General features: G+C 33.4%; 4 protein-coding genes and 1 long non-coding RNA gene across 8 annotated transcripts; 2 read left to right on the forward strand and 3 right to left on the reverse strand.

Annotated features, from left to right (window-relative positions):
• The first annotated feature begins 569 nt into the window (after positions 1–569).
• LOC127900444 (uncharacterized) lies at positions 570–1,084 on the forward strand. Its single transcript, XR_008052609.1, has 2 exons — positions 570–689; positions 821–1,084. It is a non-coding gene; the product is annotated as an uncharacterized LOC127900444 (long non-coding RNA).
• A 4,652-nt stretch (positions 1,085–5,736) lies between these two features.
• LOC102607411 (uncharacterized) lies at positions 5,737–6,934 on the reverse strand. Its single transcript, XM_006470657.4, has 2 exons — positions 6,432–6,934; positions 5,737–5,873 (listed from the first exon to the last, which is right to left on the reverse strand). The coding sequence occupies exons 1-2, from the start codon at positions 6,769–6,771 to the stop codon at positions 5,845–5,847; spliced, it is 369 nt and encodes a 122-aa protein (XP_006470720.2). The 5' UTR covers positions 6,772–6,934; the 3' UTR covers positions 5,737–5,844.
• A 1,143-nt stretch (positions 6,935–8,077) lies between these two features.
• Positions 8,078–10,158, reverse strand: LOC102607699 (scarecrow-like protein 3). The gene is made up of 2 exons (XM_006470659.4): positions 9,923–10,158; positions 8,078–9,734 (listed from the first exon to the last, which is right to left on the reverse strand). Exon 2 carries the CDS (start codon positions 9,676–9,678, stop codon positions 8,401–8,403), a length of 1,278 nt encoding a protein of 425 aa, XP_006470722.2. The 5' UTR covers positions 9,679–9,734; positions 9,923–10,158; the 3' UTR covers positions 8,078–8,400.
• A 2,221-nt stretch (positions 10,159–12,379) lies between these two features.
• LOC102608204 (pseudouridine-5'-phosphate glycosidase) lies at positions 12,380–17,598 on the reverse strand. 3 transcript variants are annotated; one of them, XR_003064102.2, is made up of 14 exons: positions 17,430–17,598; positions 17,255–17,342; positions 16,997–17,107; positions 16,085–16,167; positions 15,060–15,119; positions 14,865–14,925; positions 14,349–14,455; positions 14,185–14,262; positions 13,668–13,713; positions 13,453–13,573; positions 13,257–13,342; positions 12,937–13,023; positions 12,667–12,748; positions 12,380–12,541 (listed from the first exon to the last, which is right to left on the reverse strand). XR_003064102.2 is itself a non-coding variant. In XM_006470662.4 (13 exons), the coding sequence occupies exons 1-12, from the start codon at positions 17,520–17,522 to the stop codon at positions 12,938–12,940; spliced, it is 1,020 nt and encodes a 339-aa protein (XP_006470725.2). In that variant the 5' UTR covers positions 17,523–17,598; the 3' UTR covers positions 12,380–12,541; position 12,937. The 3 variants fall into 3 exon arrangements, 1 of the variants encoding a protein (XP_006470725.2); XR_003064101.2 differs by having other exon boundaries at positions 12,667–13,023; XM_006470662.4 differs by lacking the exon at positions 12,667–12,748.
• A 3,554-nt stretch (positions 17,599–21,152) lies between these two features.
• LOC102608872 (sanguinarine reductase) lies at positions 21,153–25,812 on the forward strand. Of its 2 annotated transcripts, XM_052435313.1 has the most exons (10): positions 21,153–21,567; positions 22,030–22,142; positions 22,235–22,288; positions 22,402–22,486; positions 22,909–23,014; positions 23,865–23,951; positions 24,092–24,189; positions 25,012–25,121; positions 25,319–25,428; positions 25,578–25,812. In XM_052435313.1, the coding sequence occupies exons 1-9, from the start codon at positions 21,285–21,287 to the stop codon at positions 25,379–25,381; spliced, it is 999 nt and encodes a 332-aa protein (XP_052291273.1). In that variant the 5' UTR covers positions 21,153–21,284; the 3' UTR covers positions 25,382–25,428; positions 25,578–25,812. The 2 variants fall into 2 exon arrangements, with proteins under 2 accessions (XP_052291273.1, XP_006470726.2); XM_006470663.3 differs by lacking the exon at positions 25,319–25,428 and having other exon boundaries at positions 21,154–21,567.
• Positions 25,813–25,961: the final 149 nt, after the last annotated feature.

Genomic DNA, 25,961 nt, shown 5'->3' on the forward strand with positions numbered 1-25,961 from the left:
AGAAAGATTTAATTGATTAATTGTCTAAACTTTTTGTAGATTTATAATTTTAAAAAATATTATAAATATGTCATAAATACCACAAAAATAGTATGGTAGAAATATCCCCACCCTAATGCTTGATGGATTTTTCCTATTTCATATATTATTTAAAATACGTGCAAGGATGACATTGGGCAGATGAATCTATTTTGCATACTGTTCCAATTTATTTTTTGTAGATTTTAAACCAAAACAAACAAATTTATTTCCTTTTTGGGCCCTTATTGGACAATCTTGACAGCTTTTCATCTATTGTGGAAAATGATGTTATTCCTAATTCGGCATTCTAAAATCTAAAATTGATGGAGCATTTTTGGCAGCCCTTAAATTCCCTTTCCTTAAATATCATACAAAATCAAAGTAAATGATCTCCTTCTCAATTTGAAAGTTGCGGGATAATGTAACCAAAACAACTTTTGGATATTTTTCCATTTACAATTAGGAAGAAATTAATATTTGCAAAAATAATGGGTTTCTTAATTATGTATATATATGCTCAAAGCTTGACATGTTCTTCACTTCACATACTATCAAATAATCCCAGCAAAAAAATTACTTTCAATTTGCTTCAAGAAAGATGATGCTGACGAAGAATATCATTTCTATCAAAATGATTGTGATTGTCACCCTCATGGTCACCGCATATTGTTAGTTGTTATATCCCTCTCTCAAGCTTGCGCAGGCACGCGCGCGCACACAATTTATTTTTCTATCTATACATCTATATTGCCGTATATCTATCAAGTAATTAACAAATGGTATTGATGCTAACTAACAGGGCATTTAATGGAAGTTGAAGCCAGGAACGTGGTCTTGAAGACTCAATCTTCCACCGGTGTTGGCAGCAGTGGCACAATCGGAGAAACATTTTATCAGCAGGAACCGAAACCTTGTAGCAATGACAATGATTGCCTTTACCTCCACTGCATTGATAAAAAAACAAAATGCTATCAGGGTCATTGTGCTTGCATTGATTAAATAAGAGTAAATGCCAAATTATCAATAAACGGGGAATTAAAATTTCTCAACAATACTTTGATTTTGTCTTAATTTATAAATCATCTTTTTGTTTGTTTGTTTGTTATTATTATTATTTTGTTTTTATCTTCCAAAACCTGACACTCATCTAATCTAAGCTTGGTAAGCTACAAAATATTAATCAAGGAGATTGCGAATTTTTCCCTATTGTAATCAATATATACCATTTATCCCCTTGCTACTTTTATATTAGCTAATAACTCCTTGACAGTATAAATTTGTAATATTACCCTTATTTTGAAATATACTTTTATTTATATTTATCATAAATTAAATAAATTATATGAATAGAAATTAAATAAAAAAATTAAGTATTAAAACAAGAAATATATGTTTTGATGTGAAAAAAAATTAATAATAAAATTTTTTTGTACTTTTTTTATTTTGTAAACATTTTCTTATAATACATATTTTTCAATATTTTAAACTTAAATGTAAAAAGTACCAAAAAAATTATTATTTATTTTATAATACTTTTTTATTTATCATTAAGGCTTTTCTTATAATAATTTTTTATCATTTTATAATAATTTTCTTATATTTATTATAAGATAATGTTTATAAAATAAAAAAAGTACAAGAAAATTTTTCACATCAAAATAAATATTTCTTATTTTTAATACTTAATTTCTTTATTTTAATTTCCAAGCATCTGATTTATTTAATCTATAATAAATATAAATAAAAGTGTACTTGAAAATAAGGGTAATATTGTAAACTTATATTGTTTGTGGGTTATTGACTATTATAAAAATAACAATAGGAAAAATGGTATATATTAATTATAGTAGGGGAATTGATAATGTGCCTATTAATTAATACTCTCACGCCTATACCAAAACATTTTCCAATAACATTAAGAAACTTTTCGTTACTTGCATATATAACAGCAGAACGCCAGAATCAAATGATCACAATGCAAGTATGAAGAGTAGATGTGATGCGTTGAAAGGTAAAACCTCCGTGGGAGGTGCCTACAAAAGATCTGGATTTGAATTTCATAATTGTTGGGGAAGACAATAATGTGATAAGTAATGGACATAAAAATTTAAAAAAAATTAAAAAAAAAAGAGTCCAATCAAAGGGTAAAGATTAATTAGTTTATTTGTAATTGTATGTGTCTGACTCTAAAAAATATTTTAGACAAAATTATAATATCGCAGAAAATAATGATTGAATGTATCTTTTATGTAATAAAAATTACTAGTGTGGGATACGTTAAAATAATATTGTGATATAAAAAATGACTTAAAATTTTTAATGGAGTAAATGCTCCTTTAGTCTTTAATATTTGAGCTTGTTATCAAGTTATTCCGATATTTTAAAAGATTACTGAAAATACTCATGTCATATCTTGTTCTCTTTAAAATTTGCTTAATGATTCTCTACCTTTTTAATGGAATATAGTTATATGAACCATCTTATCTAGTTAACTACTAGAAAAATAGGCTACCATGATAAAATTTTTGTGATAAATAATAGAAAATTAGTCATTTATCACAAGAATTTGATAGTCATGTGACAGAATTTTCATATATCATAAAGACATGACAGATTTGTGATAGCTTATTTATCTATCGCACACGTATGATAGCATATTGACATTTAACGAAACGGTGACTTTTGGATGGACAAATTTAGACATGGAACGACACCGTATCTTGAAACCACCAAAAAAAAAAATAATTGTAGGTGTTAGACTCTCCTTTCACATAGAAATTTTATCATAAAGGGATTAAATGACAGATATTCTCTATTATAGTAGCCCATTTTCCTAGTACTGTTTGAAACCTAACAAATTTTTTTTTTCCTTTTTGTTTTTGTTTTAACACTATCTTTACATCTATCGGCTGAGAATTTCGTCATGAATGAATATGAATCACAAATCTTTGCTTTGACGAGAGGCCTGACCCCTCCAAACACAAAGATTGTTTTGAAAATAGTATACACACACGCACACCACTGCTTGGTTTTGACACTCAAGCGACCCGCGCTAAACATCGATGCAAAGGTTATATTTCATCCCCTCTATCTCCAAGCCCCTTTACTAGGCTGGATATATATTTTTTGAGGAGATAAATGGTCATTCTGTGATTAAATTCAACATTTCATCCACTATTTTGCAGAGTTTTAGCTTATAATTAAAGAGAAATTGCCGAGCAGCGGTGGATAATGTTAAAATCTCATCATTAATAATGTGATACCGAATTTATTATGTAATTGATATGGGAGGTGTTGGCAATATGACTACGGTATTAAAAGGGAATAAAATTTTGGATTTTAGGTTTGTGTCTGATTATTTTCCTCTTTAATTGAAATTGTAATTTATAATGTAATTGGGAGGTGTTGGCAATTCATCTATTGTTATTAAAATTGAATAAAAATTTTGATGTGACTTAGTACTCCCCATTCAATCCACTTTAAATCCTTTTCTCTTGCATTTATCTTGTAAAGAGTGATTGTTAGAGTGCAATTTATGCACTAGTTTTGCATTATTTACTTCCCTTAATATCAATGTTTTGCACTTAATAATAGTGATTTACTTGTGTTTTACTTTTGTAGGTGCAATTCTATTGATTGATGATAAAATTGAGCTATAAGATGATGTTTAAGGATGATTGTTCTCTTGGAGAAATTATGAGCGTCAGAAGAACTTTGTTGATAAGGCGTGGGCGCGTGCTGTCAACTGCGGACCTGCAGTTTTTAGTTTAACGTGTTTTGTATTTTTGGTTATTTTTGTAATTACGAATTTAATATTTCAGATATTAGGATTTTATTTTAAATAGAATTCTAAAAGAGAAGAGAGAGAAAGTATTTAAGGAAGGAATCTATTGTGAAAAAGGGGGGATTTTTGGATTGGAGAAAAAGAAAGAAACCCTAGATCTAATTTTTCTCTTCTCTCTATGAAGAGCTAAACCTATTTTTCTGGTTGAAGGATAACGAAGCTTTGATTCATCACTACTGTGAGATCTTTCTTATGCTTTAATTGTTTTATTACTTTTTGGGTATTTGTTTATTCTCTGAATTAGTTTTATGATTATGTTTGTTAATTAGGTAATTGGCCACTATTTAATTATCAACTTAATCTATTGTCAATTAAAGGATTCATCGTATGAAGAATTTAATGTTTGTGACAAATAACATAGCAGAGAGTTGTGTTGTGAGAATAAACAATCTAATTTAAATGAATCATCATATGTGTTGATTAGGATTTGGGTCTCTCTGGTTTTTCAGGCTGTCAATTGATTAAATCCTATGATCGTATCTAGGGTTGTCTATTGATTAGGGAAATATCCAACGGTCGTACCTTGGTTATCAACTAATTAAGGAGAGATTGGCTATTAGAGGGTCTCAGTAGCTATAACCGGTCTATTCATAAGTAATAATAATATATATTTGAATCAATGATCAGTAGTCGAATCAAGCTGAGTTAATTCCTTCAACCAGAGCTTTCTCCAATTTGAATTACAACTTTAATTTGCATTCTTGTTATTTTAATTTGATTTTTATTATTGTCAACAATTCCCCCATTTTACGTTTTACGTTTCAAAAGGATTTAAATAATTACCGATCTCTGTGGACACGACCCTGCTCAATCACTATACACAATTTATTTAGAGTAGGAATTTATTTTTGTTGGCTTCGACACCCATCAGTGATGATACAGCCACAACTCTTATAGAATTTATGTATAAACTTATGTGGCATGATAAAATTAGTTGAATTAAATATCTCTTACCCCACATGATTTATTTCTATTATTTTATATTTTTCATTCAACTAGTGAATTAATGTCACAAACTCTCGAACAACCTTGTGTGCTTTCAACTTAAATCAACGTATATTATTTACCATATATTGCTTTCATAACAACTAATTTTCCCTTAGAACCATAATTTTACAGTATTACTTCTTTTAAATTCACTTTTATTCATATTAACTATAAACTAAGTAAACCATATTAATTAAAATTAAAATAAAAATTTAGATACTAAAAATAAGAAATATAAGTTTGGGTTTGAAAAAATAAATAATAAAATATTTTTCTTACTTTTTTATTTTTTAAAATATTTTTCTAATAAAAATATATTTTTATATTCCCAAAACAAAATATAAAAAAATGGCTCATTTATCCCTCTTTTTTTTTTAAATTATTTATGCTAAGAAGTTTTTAGATATTATAAAAATAGTAGGAGTAATTGATGTATATTGATTTTAGTAAAGAAAAAAATGGATAATGTTCCTATTTTACAATAACGTTTTATGCTAACAAATCGAGAAGAGTCACAGGGGACCAAGAGTGGAGAAGCGACTGGAGTTTACGGACACGATCTTTTCCAATTTAATATTAAATTTTAATTTATTATAAACGTTTAAAGTCAAATTTTTGATATCTTAAAAAATTATTTTTGAGTTGCTATAATTAAAGATATAATAGTTAAAAGAAGTATATGGTGGCAGTTAATAAAATTTAAGCAACCATCGGACCATTTATAAAATATATATTATTTTATGTATTCCATTATTTTAATATTATATCTGTATTTATTTTATGATCCTTATGACCTTTTTACTTTCCTAGAAATTATAATAATTCGATATTGTAATTACATAGATTAGCTGTATCCAATCCAATAGCAAATTAACAAACATCAATTAACTAAAACAGGGCATATTATTTATTCATAACCAATACCGAGCCATTCAAGCAATTGATAGTTCCTTTCAATAATGTTTACAATATACTTTAGTAATGTTGCCTTCTCATTTTAACACCGGTGGAGCTGTATAGCCTGTAGATAAAAATAATTATTTTAGCATATATGTATAATTATTTTCAGGTGAATGCGTTCTCATTTTTTTATTAGGGACACATTGTTAAGTAATGTTACTTAATAGAGTTAATTTTTAATTCACTATAAAACCTTGTGATTTAATAGATAAAGGTGCCCGTATTAAAAAGAACTTAATATCTGTCAATGAATAACAGAAAAAAGTAAACAATTATATCTTTTTTTGTTATCTCATGTATTGATAGTAATGAAAAACAGCAAAAACAGATAAAATTACTCATTAACATGTCCACATTCCCAAACAAACGGGCGATGTTAAAGAACTCCATCCTATACTGTATGAAATATGACTACCTGATTTGTCCAGGCTCGGGGATACAGTAGCCATTTGATACCCTAGTCACATTCTTAAATATGATAAATTGCGCAATTTCATTTTTGTTTTTTTTTTTTTTAAATTGAACCAAATTAAACAACAATATCACCGATAAGCCGATGCCAAAAGAATTAAATTTAAAAAAAAAAAAGTACAATGACATCATAATAATTAAATCTTACTTCCACATTTTGTTCCAGGAGCAATGGGCCTGCCACAAAATTGAGCCACAAAAGCCAATTTCTCCATGCTAAGTAACTCTTCAATTTGCTTTGTAACGAGCTTGCACGTACATGGCATCCCAATTTCTTTAACAGCGTTGCAGCACAAAGCATTTGGTGAGACTTTTGGTCCTTCTTTCACAATAAAATCCTGGCATCCCACCAAAACACCAAGCCCTGAGAGATTTCCACAGTCATCTTGCTGGGCTAAGGCCTGATTTTTGCCACCTACAAGTATGATTCCGGCGGCGGCGACGATTGCCAGCTTTAAGCTCAAGAAATGAGCTGCTGAAGTTGCCATGATCTTGAAATATTTCTGTATGTGTCAGTGCAGAAACCTGAAAATTTTGTGCCGATTTATATCGACATGGATCATTTTATTTTCTTTGTCATCTTGTTCTTATCTTCAAAAGTTGTCACTAACGCGTTGAAATGGGAGGTTATTAAAGGAGAAATGTGGGGCTATACTTTGACTATAAGTTAAGGCCAAATGGGGCAATTATTTGTGCCATTAAATTAAATTAAGGCTCCATTTGGTGTTTGGTGTTGTAGTAGAAATTACTGTAAAGTGTTTTGACTGTGATTTCAAAGCTAAAATAATTTTATTCCAGTACCGTATAATGAAAACTTTATATAACTAAAAGTATTTTCTCAAAATATTGATTACTTTTAATTTTTATATCATAGTTCGAGCATCCATTTAATAGCACCATAACACTATATAAAGCCTACTGTACACCGCATGGTAGTATTATAGAATATGCTAATATAATCTTCACAAAAGGAAGAAAATCTACAAGAAAATTCAAAATACGATTGCCTATTTTAGTATTTTATTAGGATTAGGATAAAAAAAATTACGTATCGTTAAAATGAATTTCAATGAACTTTTTTCTCTTTTTTTTTTTTTTTTTTTTTTTTTTTTTGGCCCACCAAAAGATAAGAGGTTGGCATCTCCTAAATAAAATTTTTAACTCCTTATCTCTTGGAATCAGTTTAGTAGCTCTGTGAATTTGTTTGGCACAACTGAAAATGTTCATTTTTCTTTCTTATAGACAATCAATGAGAACAATCCGTCAACTCCTGTTGTTTTCTATTGTATTTTAGTGGTGCGATTCACGTATGTTTCTGAATTCTAATCACAGAAGCAAATGAATATATCTCTCTAAAAAATGAACCTCCAATTTGCAATTTTGATGCATCTATCTGAATTCTGCAGTTCACTTTTTTATTAGCTGAACTGCTCCAGGCCTAAACAAATTTACATAATTTAGTAGTCTAAAGGAATGTACTAGTCAATTTATAGCAATGTTGAACAAATTATTGTGCAGAGTATGAACAGTGAGCTCATCAAAAGCAGAAGGAAAATTTTTCACAGATCATACAACAATATGAGCAGTACTTGGTTTGTACTCTGCTGATGCATTTTAAGTTTAAACATGCAATCTACGGCAAAAATACTCAATAGACAAGGCAATGACAGTCACTTGGGCGCCCCGCACAATTACTCCCTACAATGCAATGAACTAGAACAAATTTGATATTGCATTATGCATAATACGCGCATTTCAGGCTATAAAATCAGTTCAATCTCGAACCATATAATGTATGAGATAAAAGATCAAACAGGGGTGAAATATATTAAGCTTCGAGGGAGCTCAAGTTAATCCACAAAGAAGCACAATACATCATTTCAGAAACAATGATACAAATTAATAAAATTTAGTATACAACATAATCAAAACAAAAGCTTATAGTTATCTATACATGCCAAATTAAGATCCAATCTAATTTCATTCGATGTAAAATGATACGAATGAAACAAACGACTAGTAGGTAGGTTCATGACTAGGACTTTTATATCATTACAACAGTATGCATTGCAGATAAACAGAATCATTTCAATGTCACCATCAATCAATCACCAGTCTTACTTCCTACAGCTCCATGCTGATACCGAAAATAGAGGTCGATCGTGCCAGCAAATTAGCACACACCTGTTGTCTTCTGCGATCCTATACCCATCACAGTTGTAGCTCTGCAACAATCTCCTCGCCTGCAACATACCACAGTAGCTCAAAGGCACATTCCCAAAGCAAGCCAAATCAAAACGTTGAATCCACTTCTCGAGTTTCTCATGTCTTTCCTTCCTTTCAAATCCTTCACAAGCTATAATGTTTTTAATTTCCTCCCCAAACAGCATTTTCTCCACCTTCAATCTCTCCATTGATGTTCTTGAAACACTAGATTCTAAACAATCAAACAATGCTGCATACGAGTAAAGAGCCTCCAATAACCTCTCCATGAGAGTCAAGCCATTGTGATTAGAATCCTGTTCTGTCACCACCATAATTTTTGGTGACAAGCCCCACAGAGAATTAAGAAAGCTATCCATCTTTGCTGAAGCATTTGGAGACAGAGGCGATGATGAGACTGAATCAGGACTCTGGCTATACCCATACCCATTAGCCAAAAGGGAATTCTTCAATGCTATCAAGGAGGCATAATCATCAGCGGCCAAAAGGGAATGCAGCTGAAGAACAGAACTGATCGCGAGAGCCTCACCGGTTTTAACTCTCAATTTGTCAAAATCAAGATTTTCTAATTTGCTAACCACTGAATTGAATTGGAAAGGGATATCCAATTTCTCTGCTTCTTCGGTCAATCTATGAGCCATTTGATCCAACACCTCCTTCTGCGGATGAATCCCCGTGATTCTCAAATGAGGTGGCCCTTCAGGCCTTGTACTCAAAGCTTGAATGAGTGCAATCCACTGTGCAGGCTCAGCTGCATTTAGATCAATCACATGAACCACCTTTTCCCCTTCCATTGCTTCAATAATAGCTTGATTTGTGAGCACAAAAGCCACTTTCAAGAACGGGAACATATCAAAAAATAGTTTCCGAACAAGCATTTCTTCAGAAACTGAACTAATTCTAGTGGAATTGAGGGCCTTGTGAAGGCCAGGCCAAGATTTGAGGATTCTTTGAGCAAGTGCCTCGGTGAAGTAGGCAGCAATGCGTTGCATGGTGTCACCATCAGGAGAGGCGAGTTGCGAGATTTGGTCCAGAGCAAGATTAGCATTTTCAAGACTACCATTTGCTACATGATTTGCACAACTAAGCAATAGATGAATCAAATACAAGCCCCTTTCCTCAGATTTAAGCTCTCTAAGCCACTGATAAGGGGAGCCTAAACTAGGAGACATCGTTGAGAAGAATTGAAGAGGAGATGATGATGATGTTACAGACGAAGATCCATCATCTTGAAACATTGGTACCATTAAATAAGCAAAAATAATAGTCAAGAATCAGAACTCGCCTAAGTGTGCATGTAGCATTCACAAGAATCAACGAAAATTTAAGCAAGTTAAAATCAAAATCACAAGAAAACAACAGTATGAAACAGTGCAAAACCAAAAAAAAATAAAAGAAAGAAAAACCAGAACTAACCAAACAAATTGAGAGGTGAAAATTCCTTAGTGTGTTCTGTAAATCATCAAAAACCCACAAAGAATATCACAAGAAAGGTAAAGAAAGCTCCTCTGAAACAGAAACTGCACAGGGTTTTGAAATGAAAGAGAGAAGTCTTTGGTTTATAGTTGAATATGGTGATGGGGGAACGTTGGAGTCGACAATGCGTAAGGGGGTGCTTTTGTCGTTTGGTGATTTGTTTGTTGTCGTTTGCCTCGTTTAAGTGGGAATGTGGAATTTGTGCGAACCTGAGCCTCTTTAGACTTTAGCTGGCACAGTTGCACTCCCCTTTTCTCTCTCCTTACTGCACAAATTTTTGTCTCTTCTTTCTCTTTTTAAGAATTAATGTCAACTACAACCCATTATATCTTGAAAACTTCACACGATGGCCTATTTGTCTCATTTCTTATCAGTCACACCCTGCCGTCACATATATTGATAAAAAATCTACTTAACCTCTTAAACTAATTTTATAATGATGCAATCTAGACATTTGCTTCTAAAGTGAGCATATGTATTTCTAAATATTAGAAAAAAAATCAATTTATATAATATACGAAGCAAGACTCAAACCATCAATCTCAAAAGTTATGTGAGGAATTTTTTATCGCTTGATAAATGATTGATTTTTCTTTTAATGAAGCACGTGTGACAATTTTTAAGAGAAAAAAATCCACTAATGAGTAAAATAATAATTAACATAGTTAAGAAATATAAATTAAATTTATCCTTTATAATTACTCTTTTACTTCTATTTTTAATTACTTCTCAAAATATATGGTAAAAAAAAATCTCTCATGTTTGAATTGTCTCTTTAATAAAAAAGATAAATCTTAGATAAGTGATCTCCTGCCCAAATATTATTAGCATTCACTAACACCCCCACCTTAAAAAAAATAACAATAACATAACTTACATGTATCTATAATTTTATTGGGGGCGTTTTAATATCTTATTAGGTGGAAACTAGAAAGTAAGGTTAAAGGGTGTAGTTGGTGAAAAATAAAACTAAGAGACTATTGTTAAAAGTACATCAAAGCATGATGGTCTCCATTGATATTAGCCCATATTTTTGTTTTTCTTTCTAAGACTTCAACTTTTAATGCTTTTGTCTTCACTTAGGTGGATTGGGAATCAGCTGGCTTAAAACGTCCCATTTAATATTCTAAAAGGTCACTAAAATCCAAACATGCCGTAACAAAGACAAACAAAGGCCTCAGATTTGTTTCCTTGTGGGGTAATGTGTGGGAAATGCAAGAAACCCCCTCAAAAGCGCTTCCAAAATTTGCTTTTGTTTTTCTCTCTTTAATTTTAACAATGACTTTACGCTTGGTGCTATCTTGTTGTATTAAAGAAAAAGAGAACAGGAGGTTAAGCTAAAATACAAAAGTGGATAGATGGTATATTTATCTCTATTAAAATTCGTGGACTTTTAGGTGAGAATTCTTCAAACTCAAGTACCATAGTTACCCTTTTAATTTTTTTTTCCTTTTCTTTTATTCAAATATCATAATGATCATTTTCTTTTAGTTTTCTGCCACGTCATCGTGAAAAATATCACATAAATGCTTCCAATAACAAAAAATTGGGCACATCATCAATAAGTAGTTGCTTGATTAGAAGATTAGAAGATTTATGGGCTAAGAAAGCTTGATTTATGATTTTTCAGGCTACAACTATACATAATTGGGAGTATTTAAATACTATAGGTTAACAGTTGGATACAAAGGATCTTTAATCACACAGCTGGCATGACTGGACATGAAACTCAAGCTATACACATACTTACAAAAGTTTAGTACTTGTGTCCAGCTTTAATTATCTGGACACTTGCACATCTCACTATTACTTTGTTTTTTTTTTAAAACCATATTAATTTAGTTAGATATTCACAATTAAAAATACTTTTTACATCAACCAAAAAATCTTTTAGATGGGTTAATAAATTGGGATGGTGCGCTTGACTATTTAGTAGAGATGGCAAAATCCAAATCTAGATTCGGATGTAAATACATTTGGATCCAGATCCGCAATAAAATTTTCATATTTGGATCTGCATCCAGATTTACAAAAAAATATACGGATTCTGCTTGATTGCACACACCATATCAATTCTAAGCCTCAAACGAATTAAACATGCTTTTAAATACGTAGAAGATAATGTTTCCTCACTATAACGCAAACGGGACGTACTTTTTTGGCCATACATGACTTTGAATCAGAAAATAATTTTGACATTTTCCATGCATTCATTTCACATATTTCTTCTCCAAATGGGATCGACAAGTTTCCAAGAAAGTATCCGTCCTGAGCTACAATGGTCTAAAAGCGCCTCCACGAATACTGATTTATTAATCTACACGTGTTTTAAATGAACCTTCCTAGTCGATAAAAAGGCCTCTATACTTTTGAAGAAGAACAAGAAGCACTAGAATTAAAAAAAAAAGGGAAAAATAAAAAGTTCTATTTACTTTCATTGTTTGGAGAATTTCTAGTGCTAACACAATATTGAAATTAACTTGACATCGCCTGTTGTCAATCAGACTTCAGTTTAGCCAAGCAGAGTAACAACCAGGAAACTTGATCAGGATCAGGCAGCTGCGAGGGCCATTTTAAAAAAAAAACACATAAGGATGTCTTAAAAGAGTGCAATGAGAGGCTTACTTAAAATGATCCACCGACCACCGTTTCTCTTCAGTTTGAAAGCATAGTAAAATTCTTACGTAGGGAAACTAAATGTCTTCTTTTTCAGAAGGAAAGAACGCTAATTGTTGATCCCTTTCAAGAGACCTCCATGTACCGTTACTATTTACAAGGAGGATTTGAAACAACATTCAGATGTCAATAATAGAGCAAAATGACCAGCCAGAAAAGATAAAACTACAACGTTCATGTGCCGCTTCCAGTGTAATGTTCGTCCAACACTTATTTCCTTACCTTTTGCAGTCCAGAAAAAGCTCAATATTTTGAAATATTGCATGAAATACAAGTACCTTAATTACTTTCTTGTTGTCTGAGCTGGGCAAGTGCTACAGAAATCTTAGCTCCGATAAGAGCATTATTCTTCACAAGTGCAATGTCTAAAAGTAAGTCAAGAAAACAAATTTAAATTTTCAAAAGCATTAACAACTTAAAAGTAGTTGTTAACGAATAGAAGAGAATAAATTCTATAAATTTATTCACAAACAACCGGCCACCATACAGGTTAAATCAGTCAATTCAGCATGCTGTATCAGAGAATTAAGACAAACCTATGTCCACAGAATACCAAATAAACAAAAGTATTGTTCAATGAACTTCAGAGAAAGGATACTTGAAGCAAGTGAAAAGCCTCCAGTTAGTTCATTCACTCTTGCAAGCAAGAAAGGAGTCTCTGCATTACCTGTTATATTCTTCTCCCTGAGAACCAACAAAAATTTTGTGTAAACCAGCAGCAGTTGTATTAACAACAAATAAATTCTAAAACCAAAACGCATTTGTAGTATTTCAAAGCAAAAAATAGTTCTGACCTAGCTTCTCTGAGGGCACTCTGTATTGCAGACTCAATTACTCTCCCAAAAGCTGCATGTTCTCTTGGGATTGGGACACCAATCACAATTCCAGATCCAAGCTTAAGTTTCATGTTTACATCTGCAATCAGCGATGACCACAAGAACAGGAAGCAGGAATTACTCAAAAATTTCTTTCGTGGAATAAATTAAAATGAGCTGCCTCTTTGACTTGCCTATTAACCGAGCACAATCTTCTGGGCTATCAACGCGACAAGGCACCTAAATAATTGTCAATTGTCAAAGATCAAACACAAGAGTTCATATACAAAATCCATATACAAAAACAATTGCTAAAATGTGTAATTGCTCAAAAATCAGTGAATGCAATCTTACATCTAAGTTCAGATAATTGCCTACAATACTGCTAATGACATTAATCTTTTTCCAGGCTAAAATAAATTTTTCACTGGATATTCAAGATGCATCAACTAGTCTATTATTCCTAAAGGAGTTCTGGCTAACTATGTAGAAACCACCCTGACCATCAGACAGAATTTTCTGCTTGGATAAATCTCACTTCAACATATAATGGCAAAAAAGAGAGAGCCACAACAAAAACCAGAAAATACTGTTAGACGCTGTTAATACCTATCATTTTAGCTAGGAAAACATTTTCGGGGAAAATTAACAACATTTCCATTAAAAAAATAGCTCCTGAAAATGCGCCAAGACGAAGTCAAGCATTGATACCTTGGAGCCACTGGTTTCAGTGAAAAAAGCCGGAAACTCATTCGTCTTATAAGCAGCAACACAAACTCCATGAGTTTCCTACACCGGCGGTTGCAAAGATTAGTCCTAGATAACTTATAATTTGAAGTTACATACTTTTAAGTTTATTTTGGGATAAAGAGTACCAAATACTCGAGGGTCCTGGGGATATCTAGTATTGACTTTATGCCAGCAGAGACGACGGCCACTGGAGTCCTTCCGAGCTCTGTAAGATCTGATGAAATATCCATAGCTGCAAAGATGCATCAAAAGTAGCAATCCAAACACAGTTAATGATACAGTGGTTTCTGAAAAGCAAGGCTGTGATCTATGTAACACTTGAAATAAGCCCTTTATAATTTTCACAACCAATCTAATGGGGGTAGTGTAGTTGGTTAAATCCTAGCAATAGAGCAAGAACTGTACAGATCAATCCTCCACACACACCAACCTTGGTGGGAAATCAATTAGTGTTCTGTTTGTGCAGCCATGCTGACAATGATGTTTTCTAAAAAAAAAAGGGCCACTAGGTAGCTCTTTCATTGCGCAGAGAGACAGAGAAAAGGGGGGGGGGGGGGCGGGGGGGGGGGGAGGGAGAGAGAGAGAGAGAGCATATTAATAAAAAATTTCTGGCAGCATGGTGTTAAAGAAAGTAATCTTACTGTGCTCGCCGTGCCTATGTACACCTCCAATTCCCCCAGTTACAAACACAGGAATGCCAACCTACGAAAAATTTATAGATTTAAGCAACAGCAAAATATATGGTAGGAATACAAGGATTTGGGAGGAAAATAATGCAAAGAAACGTGTATGAGTGCAAACAAGAAGCTCTAGGAAAGTTAGCCTAGATTGCCCACCATAGAAGCAAAAAACATGGTCGCGGAAACAGTAGTTGCTCCGTTCCCTCTGGTAGCCACCTGAAAAAGTGCATTAGTTAGTTGTAAACTTGTGAAAATGCTTCTGCACAGAAGAAGATGCTTTTTGTCAAAATTCGCTCCTATAGGAACAGAGAAACAACTCATCCCTGATGACTCATAAATTGCAATGTACATGTTCTTGCAGACATAAACTACTTTTGCAAGCTCCATGTAATGCTGACCAAAACTGCAACACAGATATGAGATAATATGCGAACTGAAAGTGGTTCCAGTTTTGAAAAACAAACAAAAGAACCGGAACAGGAGGCAAATGCAATAATGTTTAGTCAAATTATATCCTAAAATAAAGCAAAATATGCAAACTGCTAGAATTCAGCTGTCGGGTTTAAAATACTCAGACATAACTAAACAGTTCCTCCACTTTGGATTACGCATGATATTCGCTGGCTTCGCAGAAGAGATTTATATTGCTCCGCCATGGAAGTGTTAAAACTTAAAAGGCAATGATATGCCAGCTTGATTTTTCATTTTATCAGTTCAGAAGTTGAACTATTAAAACTTAAATTCAGTTACTCTGTCCTCAGCAAAATAAACAACTATATAAACTAGTTCTCATTCTGTTGGATTATTTTGAAGTATTTGAATAGAAGCCATCTCCAGGTTACTCATATTTTCTACCGTATGTTTCCAATTATTTCTGTTTATCATAAGGACATTGCATGTCTTGCATAGACAACTGTAAAATAACTAGAGACAGCTTCTTGCACAAAACAGCACAACAAATAATCTGCCTTGCCATTCCTGCAGTGACCACTACATATCTCACTGCAGGCTGTTAAAATCAGTGCTACAACTTTAAAAAGATTTAGCATACACAGCAAATTTATTATGAGACAGGATGTAAGACATCTAAAACAAGAAGCTAACAAAAAATACACATGTAGACAGATAAGCTAAAGTTGAGCGTAGTGAAAACGTAGTGATCAGTTCTCACAGTTACTCACAACATGTGCAATGTCCCTCCGAGCTGTCTTTTGAGCTTTACTTCCTAACTTAGCCAGCCTTTCCAGTTCTTCTGTACTCAAACCTACAAATAGCAACAACCCAGCAGCAAGCAAGAGAGAAAATTAGTGAAATAAATAAATGAACTCCATGGAACAAGCCCCCCCCCCCCCCCCAAACAAAAAAAAAAAAAAAGTACCCTCAAATTCTCTACAAAGCTGGGCAAAGACCAATGGGAACATCACTCACAAAGGAAAAAGCATGCACTATCACTGCATTCAAAAACGTTCTTGACCATTCTACCTCATCTATACTGAATATCAATTGATTATACTTAAATGGTCAATTAATCCATCTAACTTGGCATCGAACAGAGAATTTAAAGCATGGAAAAGATAATTTTCATCTAAATTTCAGTACACTTCACTCATTTAACAGACAATTTTAGCTGCATTATATTGTTCACTGGACATAATGGATTCTTCCTGTTTACCCATTTCAAATCTGCCATCGCAGCTGATTAACGCTGAATAGAACTCCAAACCAACTCTGAAAAAGCTGCAAATCTATTATTTGTATCAGAAAAGAAAATTAAAAAAAAAAGGGTCCAAATATCACGAGAAATGATGCTTGAAGCTAAAATCCCATAACACTAAGAAAGAAAAGCTACAGGAAATATCAACTATGAAATTTACTTCATTCAGTCTAGCATCCAAAGGTTGTCACAGCAGCAGTATGCATAAGTTTCCCCCAGTAGAAAGAAAAATAAATAAATTATCACTCAAAGAGGGAACTCACAAGAGTTAATGCAACGATTGTCCCAAGTCAAATTATCAGAATCTAATCAATAGTCATGAAGTTCCTTTGATTTTTACATCACAATGGCCTAGAAAGAATAAGTTTGATATAAACACCTACGCATGGAAGGCCCTCTAGAATAGCAATCGTTGCAGGAACTGCTCCATTATTTCTCACAATGGCCTCAACCTCCTTGGCTGTCTCAAAATTTTGAGGATACGGCATCCCTGAACATAGGCAAAAAACACTGTATAATCAGCACCTTTTTTTACACAAATTAGAGCTCACAACAAAAACACATCAATTGGGTTCATTTTTGATGTAATCTCAAACTCAGTAGACGGAAATAAATAAATAAATAAATAAGTGATCACCATGGGAAATAATTGTGGATTCAAGAGCAACAACAGCGTGGCCATGCGACAAAGCTTCACTGACCTCTGGAGATATCTTCACTAAATTCTGTATGAAAAATAATAATAATAATAATAATAATGAATTTTTTATTAGAAAAACGATTAAATTGAATAGAGAGTGGCTTTTACTTACTTTAGCAAGTGAATCAATGGGGTTTAAGTGATTTTGAATATTGGACAATCTTGAGAGAGCCGATGATGAAGAAGCAGAAGAAGACGCCGCCATTTTTGTTGAAAGTGAGCGAGAAGAATGACGCAAGATAATTCATTTAAATTCTTACGGTGGGAATCATATTTATTTTGTTTTTCGAATTTCATATTTATTTACCAGTTTTTGAAAAGGTATGAAATTTCACGTGAGCCGTCATATTATTATATGGTTGTTGTTAAATTACGTGATTGTATAACTTATATCAACCTAACACTTATTATTATTACTAACATAAAAATATAAATAATAAAAATTAAATGTGTGTTAGTGAGCGTAAATTATATGATTATGCAACTTAGTAAGCGACTTATTATATTAACCCTCAGGTGACGTCCCAATCAATCTAAGCGACTTATTTACTTTTCACATAATTTATTTCGTCGTGGTTCTTAGACACAAGGAAAAACTTCTCACAGATCAGATAGTAGGCATAAGAATTTCTTTTCTTTTCTTTTTTTTTCTTTAAACCTCTACTTCTCTTATAATTCTGAGTGGATATAAGTATGAGAATTTTGAATTCAGTTTGTTAAAATTTCTCGCAAAGCATAAAGTTATATATAAATTAAGATATTGGAGTAAATTAAAAATAAATAGTAAGATATGAGAGCAAAAATTCCCCGTATCAACTCATGTTCGAGAAAAATTTAGTAAATTAATCTTGACTTCTGCACCCCGTGTCAATTCGTATTTCAAACAAAAGTAGCAGAATAATCAAGATTTGCTCATGGCTTGGCTTTGGACAAGATATATTAGATATTAAAAATTTTAAGTTTCAATGGCTTTCTAATGGATAAGTATATTCTTTAATTTCATTCAATCTTATCTCTAAATCCAGCATCAAATATACGAAGCTTATGCTTATCTTGATAGAAAGTATTGAAAAAACACCTATATATAAACCATCCATGAAAAATATCGGCACGCAATTTTTGTTTTGAACCAAATTTTTAAAATCGCTATAATTTGTACCAAACGGAAGGGTAAATGAGCTTGAACGGATCAAGTTTGACATTTTGGGCCAGTCCTCTCTTGCCACACTGCCACATTTTTTATGTGACATGTGCATGGAAAATTTACAAAAATAACCTCAAAAATTTCTGATTTTTCAATTTTAACCCCACAAACTTATTTCTTTTTTTTTTCTTTTTTATCAAACTGGATATTCATTAAGAAGAAGAGCTAAACAGTTTAGCAATTAAGAACGGAGGTGGAATAGACCTCCACTCTCGGTGGCCTGACAAAGAATTCCTTGCCCGAGCTACAGAGTGGGCAGCAGAATTCGCAGACCGTCTAACAAAAGAGAAAGAAACATCTCGCATAGAATTAGACAAAACACAACAGTCTTCAATAATAAAACTAAAACTATTAGGATCCGAGAGGATATCAACTAAAGTATTGTACACATTTAAGCAATCCATCTTAATAATAAACATTGGATAGATGTAGTTGCTTATTCCAACTAAGGGCCTCTCAAACACCAAGGGCTTCAGCATCACGAGCACTAAATCTTCCAAGAATGCAACAACACCTAGCTGCCACAAATGCACCTTTTGAGTCTCGAATAACACTACCCAAGCCAATATGTCCTCTGGAATCAAACATGGCTGCATCAACATTACACTTTAATCTGCCAATTGGAGGAGTTTCCCAACAAACTGCACCATGACCTGTAGTAGAAGGCAGAGAAACCAAAAACTGATTCTTCCTGACAGTCTGCCATTGATAAAGAAAATGTCCAGCAGACCAAAAGTCTTCCCGCTCCAAACCATAGCATTTCGATTCTGCCAAAGACTCCAACAGATCACGACAGCAAACTTATTTATATCAACATTAGCCAAAAACAAATTTTTCAGACTAAAGTGCCCCTCTCACAACTCTCTCTCTTTCACGTAATCTCTCCAAGAGCCAAAAACACCCATCGTCGGCGATGGCTCCATCCATCATCAGTGTCCAATCCACTAACAAAATCCACTATTCAACTTCAACAAAACCTAGGTTAGTCATTTTATTCATATTTCATTAATTAAGAATGAAATTTGAGAATAATAGTAGTAGTAGTTTGAGAATAATGGTAGTGGTGGTGCTTGTAGTGGTGGTTGTTATTTTGGGAGTGTGTTATTTTGTAATGGACATTGCCGGGTCACCCATTTTTTATGCAACAGACGTTTTTTTGTGCGATATGCATGCGAGGTCATGCGACTAGTGCCCCTCGCACCAAATTTTGTGCGATGGGTGGTCGTCGGCTCCAAATTTAAACCCGTTGCACAATGAAAAGATTCCTTTTTACTTTTTAGATAATTTTTTTATATTATTATTATAAAAAATTTATAAATAGCACAATAATGAATAGAATTTCGATTTTATTTTAGATAGATGGCGAAAACTAAGTTGGCAAAATGCAATCCACCTGAATCTGAGAAGGAGCAGGGCGTGCTGAAGTTATGCTTTGATGATCATTTCCCGAGCCGTATTTCAAAGACGTCAAAATTTAAAAAAGTCACCGTTGCTATCCGGCGTAAGCTAACGCGCAAGCAATTGTCATTGTTCAAAAGCGATATTTTTGGGCACTTTCATGGACTTGGCTATTGGCAGCTGCCGCGAATGAATTTAATGCTAATTATGACACTCGCTCATTGCCTCTGCAGACCATCAGCAGTAGGTGGATTAGTGACACGAAATCTCTCTGCACTCTTCAAACGACTGTATGCAACAATTGTTTGATCAAAATTTACCCAATGCAGGATCCCTCTGTAAGCAACAAGAACAGGACGATCAAACCAATGCAAACTATTCAAGTCCCTAGGGGATGAAATCAAACGTTGGCTCCATTTTCAACTGTCAGAGCAGAAAATCTCCGTGGAAAACTCATCACAAAAGCCTGGATATTGAGGAACACTGGGAAAACTCACCAACCTGTAGCTGCAGCTGCCATTAGTGTGAGGATAGCGGACCAAGCTGATTGGCTGGGGAGTTGATAAAAGACTTTTAGCAATCAATCATCACTCAGTTCACCAAAATGAGCTCTGCTTCCGGGACTCAAAAGAGCAGAAAAAATAAAAATAAATTGAATAGAGACTAAAAGGCCCTATGCTTTACAAATAGAACTCTGCATCCAATGTCTAAAACGCTTCCCACAGAATGAGATTCACCCAAACCATAGTGAAAAGAACTAATGTTGCTTCTTTATAGATTAACTTGATGAGGAAGTAATCTTTTTAAATTGGAACTCTTTAAGGCTTGCCTTATATTTTTCTCCCTTTGCACCAAAGCTTGTTATATTAATATTATCTCCTAATATATCTCTATGTGATCCATGCTTACTAAAATATATACTTTTTCTTATAAGTACTGAAATATATACTTGAGCTAGAATCTTTGTAAAACAAGGAAATAAATGTAGAACAGTATAAGGCAACACCACTTTTGGCTAATTATTATTATTATTATTATTTTTGGGTAATAAATAAGGATTGGAGAAAAGTTTAAATCTATTTTATTAGTTTCAGTGAAATAAAACTATTAAAAAATCAGTCTGAACAATCCTGTCAAAATAAAATAACAATAATAAAATAATATTTGAAAAAAATTGTCTTTTACAGATTTTATCAAATTAAAGTAAAATGATGCAACGAAACAAATGTGGTACATTTGTTGGGGCCAATATCGGCATTCCGGTGGCAAAAATAACCACCACCACAAACACCAACGGCTCTCTTTGTCCACACCCTTGCTCTGCTGCAACTCTGCGGACTTGCATTTGCATGTTTCGTGTCATTAATGGCTACCGAGCTCTTCTTCTTCACTTCCATTCCCAATCTTCCTTTCCCACTTATAAAATTCCCAAAACACCATCAAAGCCTCCCTCTTTTTTCACTTGCACCACCCACCATCTCTTCCAGATTTAAGACTGTTTCAAGCTCTAAAGCCAGACCATCATCATCAACAGTTGTTGTTCATGCTGTGCAGGAAGAAGTAGTTCAAACTCCAAATTCAGATTCCAAAGTTACCCCCGCTTCCTCTTCTAAGCTTGTTCTCGTTGCTGGTGGCTCTGGTGGTGTAGGTACACACAGTTTTTGGTCTTTTCCTTCTCATGATTTTGTGCATGAATTTTGAGCATTTAGTTTTCGACAATATTGATTTTTGTTTTTGGACATTACCCTTTTCAGAATTTTGTTTGGAAAAAATTTGTAGTTGGTATGTTTCTTGAATTTATTGCTAGAATTTCATTTGAGACTGTGTAACGAGTGACAATGAATCAATATAATTATATTTTGACTAATGATTAAGTAATATCAAATTTGCCTTCAGGTCATAAGATTTCGAAGGATAGATTCAAATATTGCCATAAATTTCTTAATTGATTGTTAATTAATGTGCTTGGATTCCTATTACTCACCGTGGAAAGTTTTTATTACTAGTAAAGTGAAATAAAATGGTATGAGCTGATTCCTGCTTTTCCTTTTCTCTCTTACTAGAAGCCAAAATTTAGTTAATTTGTAAATTAATCAAATTTATTTATCAGGGCAATTGGTAGTGGCATCACTGCTTAGTCGCAATATCAAGTCTCGCTTATTACTACGAGATCCTGAGAAGGCAACTACTCTGTTTGGTAAACAAGATGAGGAGACACTACTGGTGAGGAAATAAGAATGCAAACCATTTCATTCTTTTAATTTTGCAGTGAAAATGGAACTTCCGTAAAATTCATTTTCCCTTTTGTCTTATAGGTTTGTAAAGGGGATACTCGGAATCCAAAGGATCTAGATCCAGCTATATTTGAGGTGGTTATTTACATATTCTTCGTCTGGCTGCATCGTGCCTTATTTTCATTACGGAATTTAACTGGTTATCAAATATTTACAAATGTATTAAACTTCGAAACCTTATCTTTTAGGGTGTCACACATGTGATCTGTTGCACTGGGACAACAGCCTTCCCTTCAAGGAGATGGGATGGAGATAATACACCTGAAAAAGTAGGTAAGGGTTTTACCTTTCTATTACTGAAATTGCCAAATACCTTGTTATCTGTTATATTTTAGCTTTGCAGTGAACAAGGTGAACATAATTATTGCTGAAAAACAGTTAACAGAAAAATTTAAGCTTCTAGACTAGAGACCCTTTGGTCAAATTGCTCCAGTATCACTTTGAACAACTGCTGACACGAAAAACTTCAAGTGACCAGAGATAAGAGTTTAAACTATAACAAGCATTACCTTTGTGTAAATATTATCACCTATGAATTTGTAGTTGGCATTGTTGAGCAACAGCTTTTCATATTTATTTGATATTATTCTTGGTTGAGTGCATAAAAGCCAGTCAATTATATAAGTTACATGTCTTTTCATGAAAACATATGGTATACGATATCAATGGTTTTAACTATACTGAACTTTTTGAAGATTGGGAGGGTGTGAGAAATCTTGTATCAGCATTGCCTTCATCTCTAAAGAGAATTGTACTTGTCTCATCAGTCGGTGTGACAAAGTTCAATGAACTACCATGGAGGTAAGAAACTTCTTGTTTAGATGGTAAGTGGTTAAGTTTGTAGTAAAGTATGGCAAATCTTAGATTCGGTTTCTTGCATGATGGCGCCTCCAGTTTACCTCTAGTGTTATAGTGTGTGGACATTTTATTAACTCACAAAAACTAAGGATTTGATTTCCAGAAAATTTTTTTCTCAGATACTCTCCCTGGCTCCCCCCTTTCTTTCTCTCGTCATTTAAACACTTGATATATTCAATGTTATAAAAATAATTGGACACAGCCATTGAGACCTCATGCAAAGGATATTTATAATCCATTGTCCTACTGGGTTTTTGACACTGATGGCAAAGTCAGAAACATTCATTGCTTTTAGAAAGACAAGATTGACTCCTTGTTGCAATATAGTTTGCTACCCACTAGGACCACAGTTTATGTGAAGAGAAGAGACAGAACGAAAAGAAGACAAATGACAATGGAAAATGAGAGACATTGAAAATTATGGATTATGTTAAAACTGAAGTATAAAGCATTATCTTTTATTAATGCAGCAGAATTTCAGTGGTGTACTTTCAGGAAACGACCATATAGAAATTTTATGTAAGCTCTAAAATAAATTATACCGTACCATCCGTTCGCATTCAGTAGTATGGTTGGATTGGATGTCTTTTAATTGATTAAATGTTAGTAATATGACACAATATTCAGGAGGCAAGTGAATTGTTTCTTTTGTAGAAAAAAAATCAACTATATTATTACTTTTTGATGGTTGGTTTGCTATGAAAACGGGCTGTTCGTACTTTCTCCTTATTCATCTTAAACTGCATAATTGATAGCTTTGGTTCAATAATCTTGTTTCAATTTTATTTTTCAGCATAATGAATCTATTTGGTGTTCTCAAGTATAAAAAAATGGGTGAAGATTTTGTTCAGAAATCTGGTCTTCCATTTACCATAATCAGGTCAGTGATTTATTATTTGTGTTTTGCTTGTTGTCTGGAAAATTACGAGTCCATATTAGGATTTGGAAGGATTCCAAGTTTCAATGCTTATAGTTTTATGTTGATCAGTTTATGCATTTATTACATTTTATGAACACCAGAGCTGGTAGATTGACGGATGGACCTTACACGTCATATGACTTGAATACTTTGCTAAAGGCTACAGCTGGGGAACGATGTGCAGTTCTTATGGGCCAAGGTAAGCCATTTGCAGTTCTTTCGAATGGAGCAAAATTAAAATGGTTCCTACTTGGACAAAGAAAATTAGTAAAGAAAAGGAGGATTACTATAAGTACTTAGATCTGCCTCTCAATTTTGTATCCATTTCTAACTAGTAAAAGAAGCATTGTATAAATTAATCTTTAAGACTTCATTTTGAAAATTCCATGGTTGTAATGTATCTCCCAATAAACTAATACAAGCATATTAATCTACCATCATTTGTCTCAAACTCTGTTTTGAAGTTTAGTAATTCCCCGTCTCCCTGAAAATGTGAAGGGCGAGAAATGTAGAACCATGTATATCTAGCTTTTGGCCTCTCACAATCAGTATTATAGAAAATGATAACTGCAGTGAGTGTGGGAATTTATTGTTACTCTTACGGTGCTCGTTTGAAAACTTCCAACTGCTGTGGATTATTGATAATTTTTTCTACTTTCTAAAACCAACGGCTTTGAAATACTTTACATACAATCATTACCAATCAGAGAAGCAGGGGAGGGAGTTGAAGTCTCACTTATACGTGGCCCTAACTTTGAATCTGTCATCATAATTTGAACTTACCGCAGGTTTATCAGGCAGTTTAGTTGGTACGTTTAAAGTGTTCATCTGACTAAAGCTAATTGGTGTCAATTATGAACTTTTGTGCTTTGGTATGTGCAAATAGCGTTATTCACGGTGATGCTGATGAATAATGCATTGGCCATTTGGCCTTGTCCACATCAAATTTTTGAGATATATGTGTGTCTTGTCTTCTTTATCCGTGTCTCTTAAATTAATGGGGTACGTAATTGGGTCACAGGAGATAAACTCATTGGAGAGGTTAGCAGAATCGTGGTTGCTGAAGCTTGCATACAAGCACTTGACATAGAGTTTACTGAAGGTGAAATCTATGAGATCAACTCAGTTGAGGTAACCTATAAACGATGATTCAAATATATAGAGCATTTGGGGCCATTCCATATACTTTAGATGATTTTATTCTTATTTCCATAAATTTTTAATTGCCAAAAGTCACCCTTTTAAGGCTAGATGCAAGACAAATCTGAAAAGCTTGAATTTTAATATAACACTGCATTTTGTTCTGTTCTATGATTTCCCATGAAAAGCCACAAACATATGAATCTCAAAGCCTGAAGGAACATGCAAGACCAGATAATGAGGGTGTGTGAAGTGAAAAACATCAGAACTTTAGTATGAATGCTCACGCTTGTTTATGGTAATGCTTGTTATATTTCATAATGGCACCAAAAAATCTTGAGTTTTATTGAACCTAAATCGTTAAAAACTTGGAGCACACATTCTGTGTTTGTATTTTGTGGGAAGGTGCTTGCTTCATTTTGCTGCACTGAAATTTATATTCTCCAGGGAGAAGGTCCCGGAAGTGATCCACAAAAATGGCGAGAGCTATTTAAAGCTGCCAAAGCCAAATGATATCGACCTTTTCTCACATTCATCCAGGTTCATACAAATTGTGCCATATCATTCTATTTTGAAACAAGATTACACATGAAACTTATTTTGTAAATTTTACGAACCTCAGTAATTTGTGGCATATGCTTTACATTTCTTAAGTTATGCACACTTGTGGTGGTGTTATTGATATTGTTAATGTAACACATAAATGACCTATGTTATTGAGGCTAAAATCTAGCTCCAGTGCTAAAGACTAACGTGAATGTAATAAAAAGAAGAAGAAGAAGAAGAAGAAGAAAGTTACATCCCCCATCACATACATTAACTTCACGGCCT

Source organism: Citrus sinensis, chromosome 2 (genome assembly GCF_022201045.2).
Source record: "Citrus sinensis cultivar Valencia sweet orange chromosome 2, DVS_A1.0, whole genome shotgun sequence".
Taxonomy (NCBI): domain Eukaryota; kingdom Viridiplantae; phylum Streptophyta; class Magnoliopsida; order Sapindales; family Rutaceae; genus Citrus; species Citrus sinensis.

Coding starts and splice junctions, on each gene's coding strand:
- LOC102607411 (XM_006470657.4), bottom strand. CDS start 6,771: ATGGCAACTTCAGCAGCTCATTTCTTGAGCTTAAAGCTGGCAATCGTC. Junction 5,874..6,431: donor TCCTGGAACAAAATGTGGAA/GTAAGATTTAAT, acceptor TTTTATCTACAG/GCTATACAGCTCCACCGGTG.
- LOC102607699 (XM_006470659.4), bottom strand. CDS start 9,678: ATGTCTCCTAGTTTAGGCTCCCCTTATCAGTGGCTTAGAGAGCTTAAA.
- LOC102608204 (XM_006470662.4), bottom strand. CDS start 17,522: ATGGCGGCGTCTTCTTCTGCTTCTTCATCATCGGCTCTCTCAAGATTG. Junction 15,120..16,084: donor GGAGGGACATTGCACATGTT/GTGAGTAACTGT, acceptor GCACTTTTTCAG/GTGGCTACCAGAGGGAACGG. Junction 13,343..13,452: donor AGTGCCCTCAGAGAAGCTAG/GTCAGAACTATT, acceptor GTTGGTTCTCAG/GGAGAAGAATATAACAGGTA.
- LOC102608872 (XM_006470663.3), top strand. CDS start 21,285: ATGGCTACCGAGCTCTTCTTCTTCACTTCCATTCCCAATCTTCCTTTC. Junction 21,568..22,029: donor TGGTGGCTCTGGTGGTGTAG/GTACACACAGTT, acceptor TTTATTTATCAG/GGCAATTGGTAGTGGCATCA. Junction 22,143..22,234: donor AAGATGAGGAGACACTACTG/GTGAGGAAATAA, acceptor TTTGTCTTATAG/GTTTGTAAAGGGGATACTCG.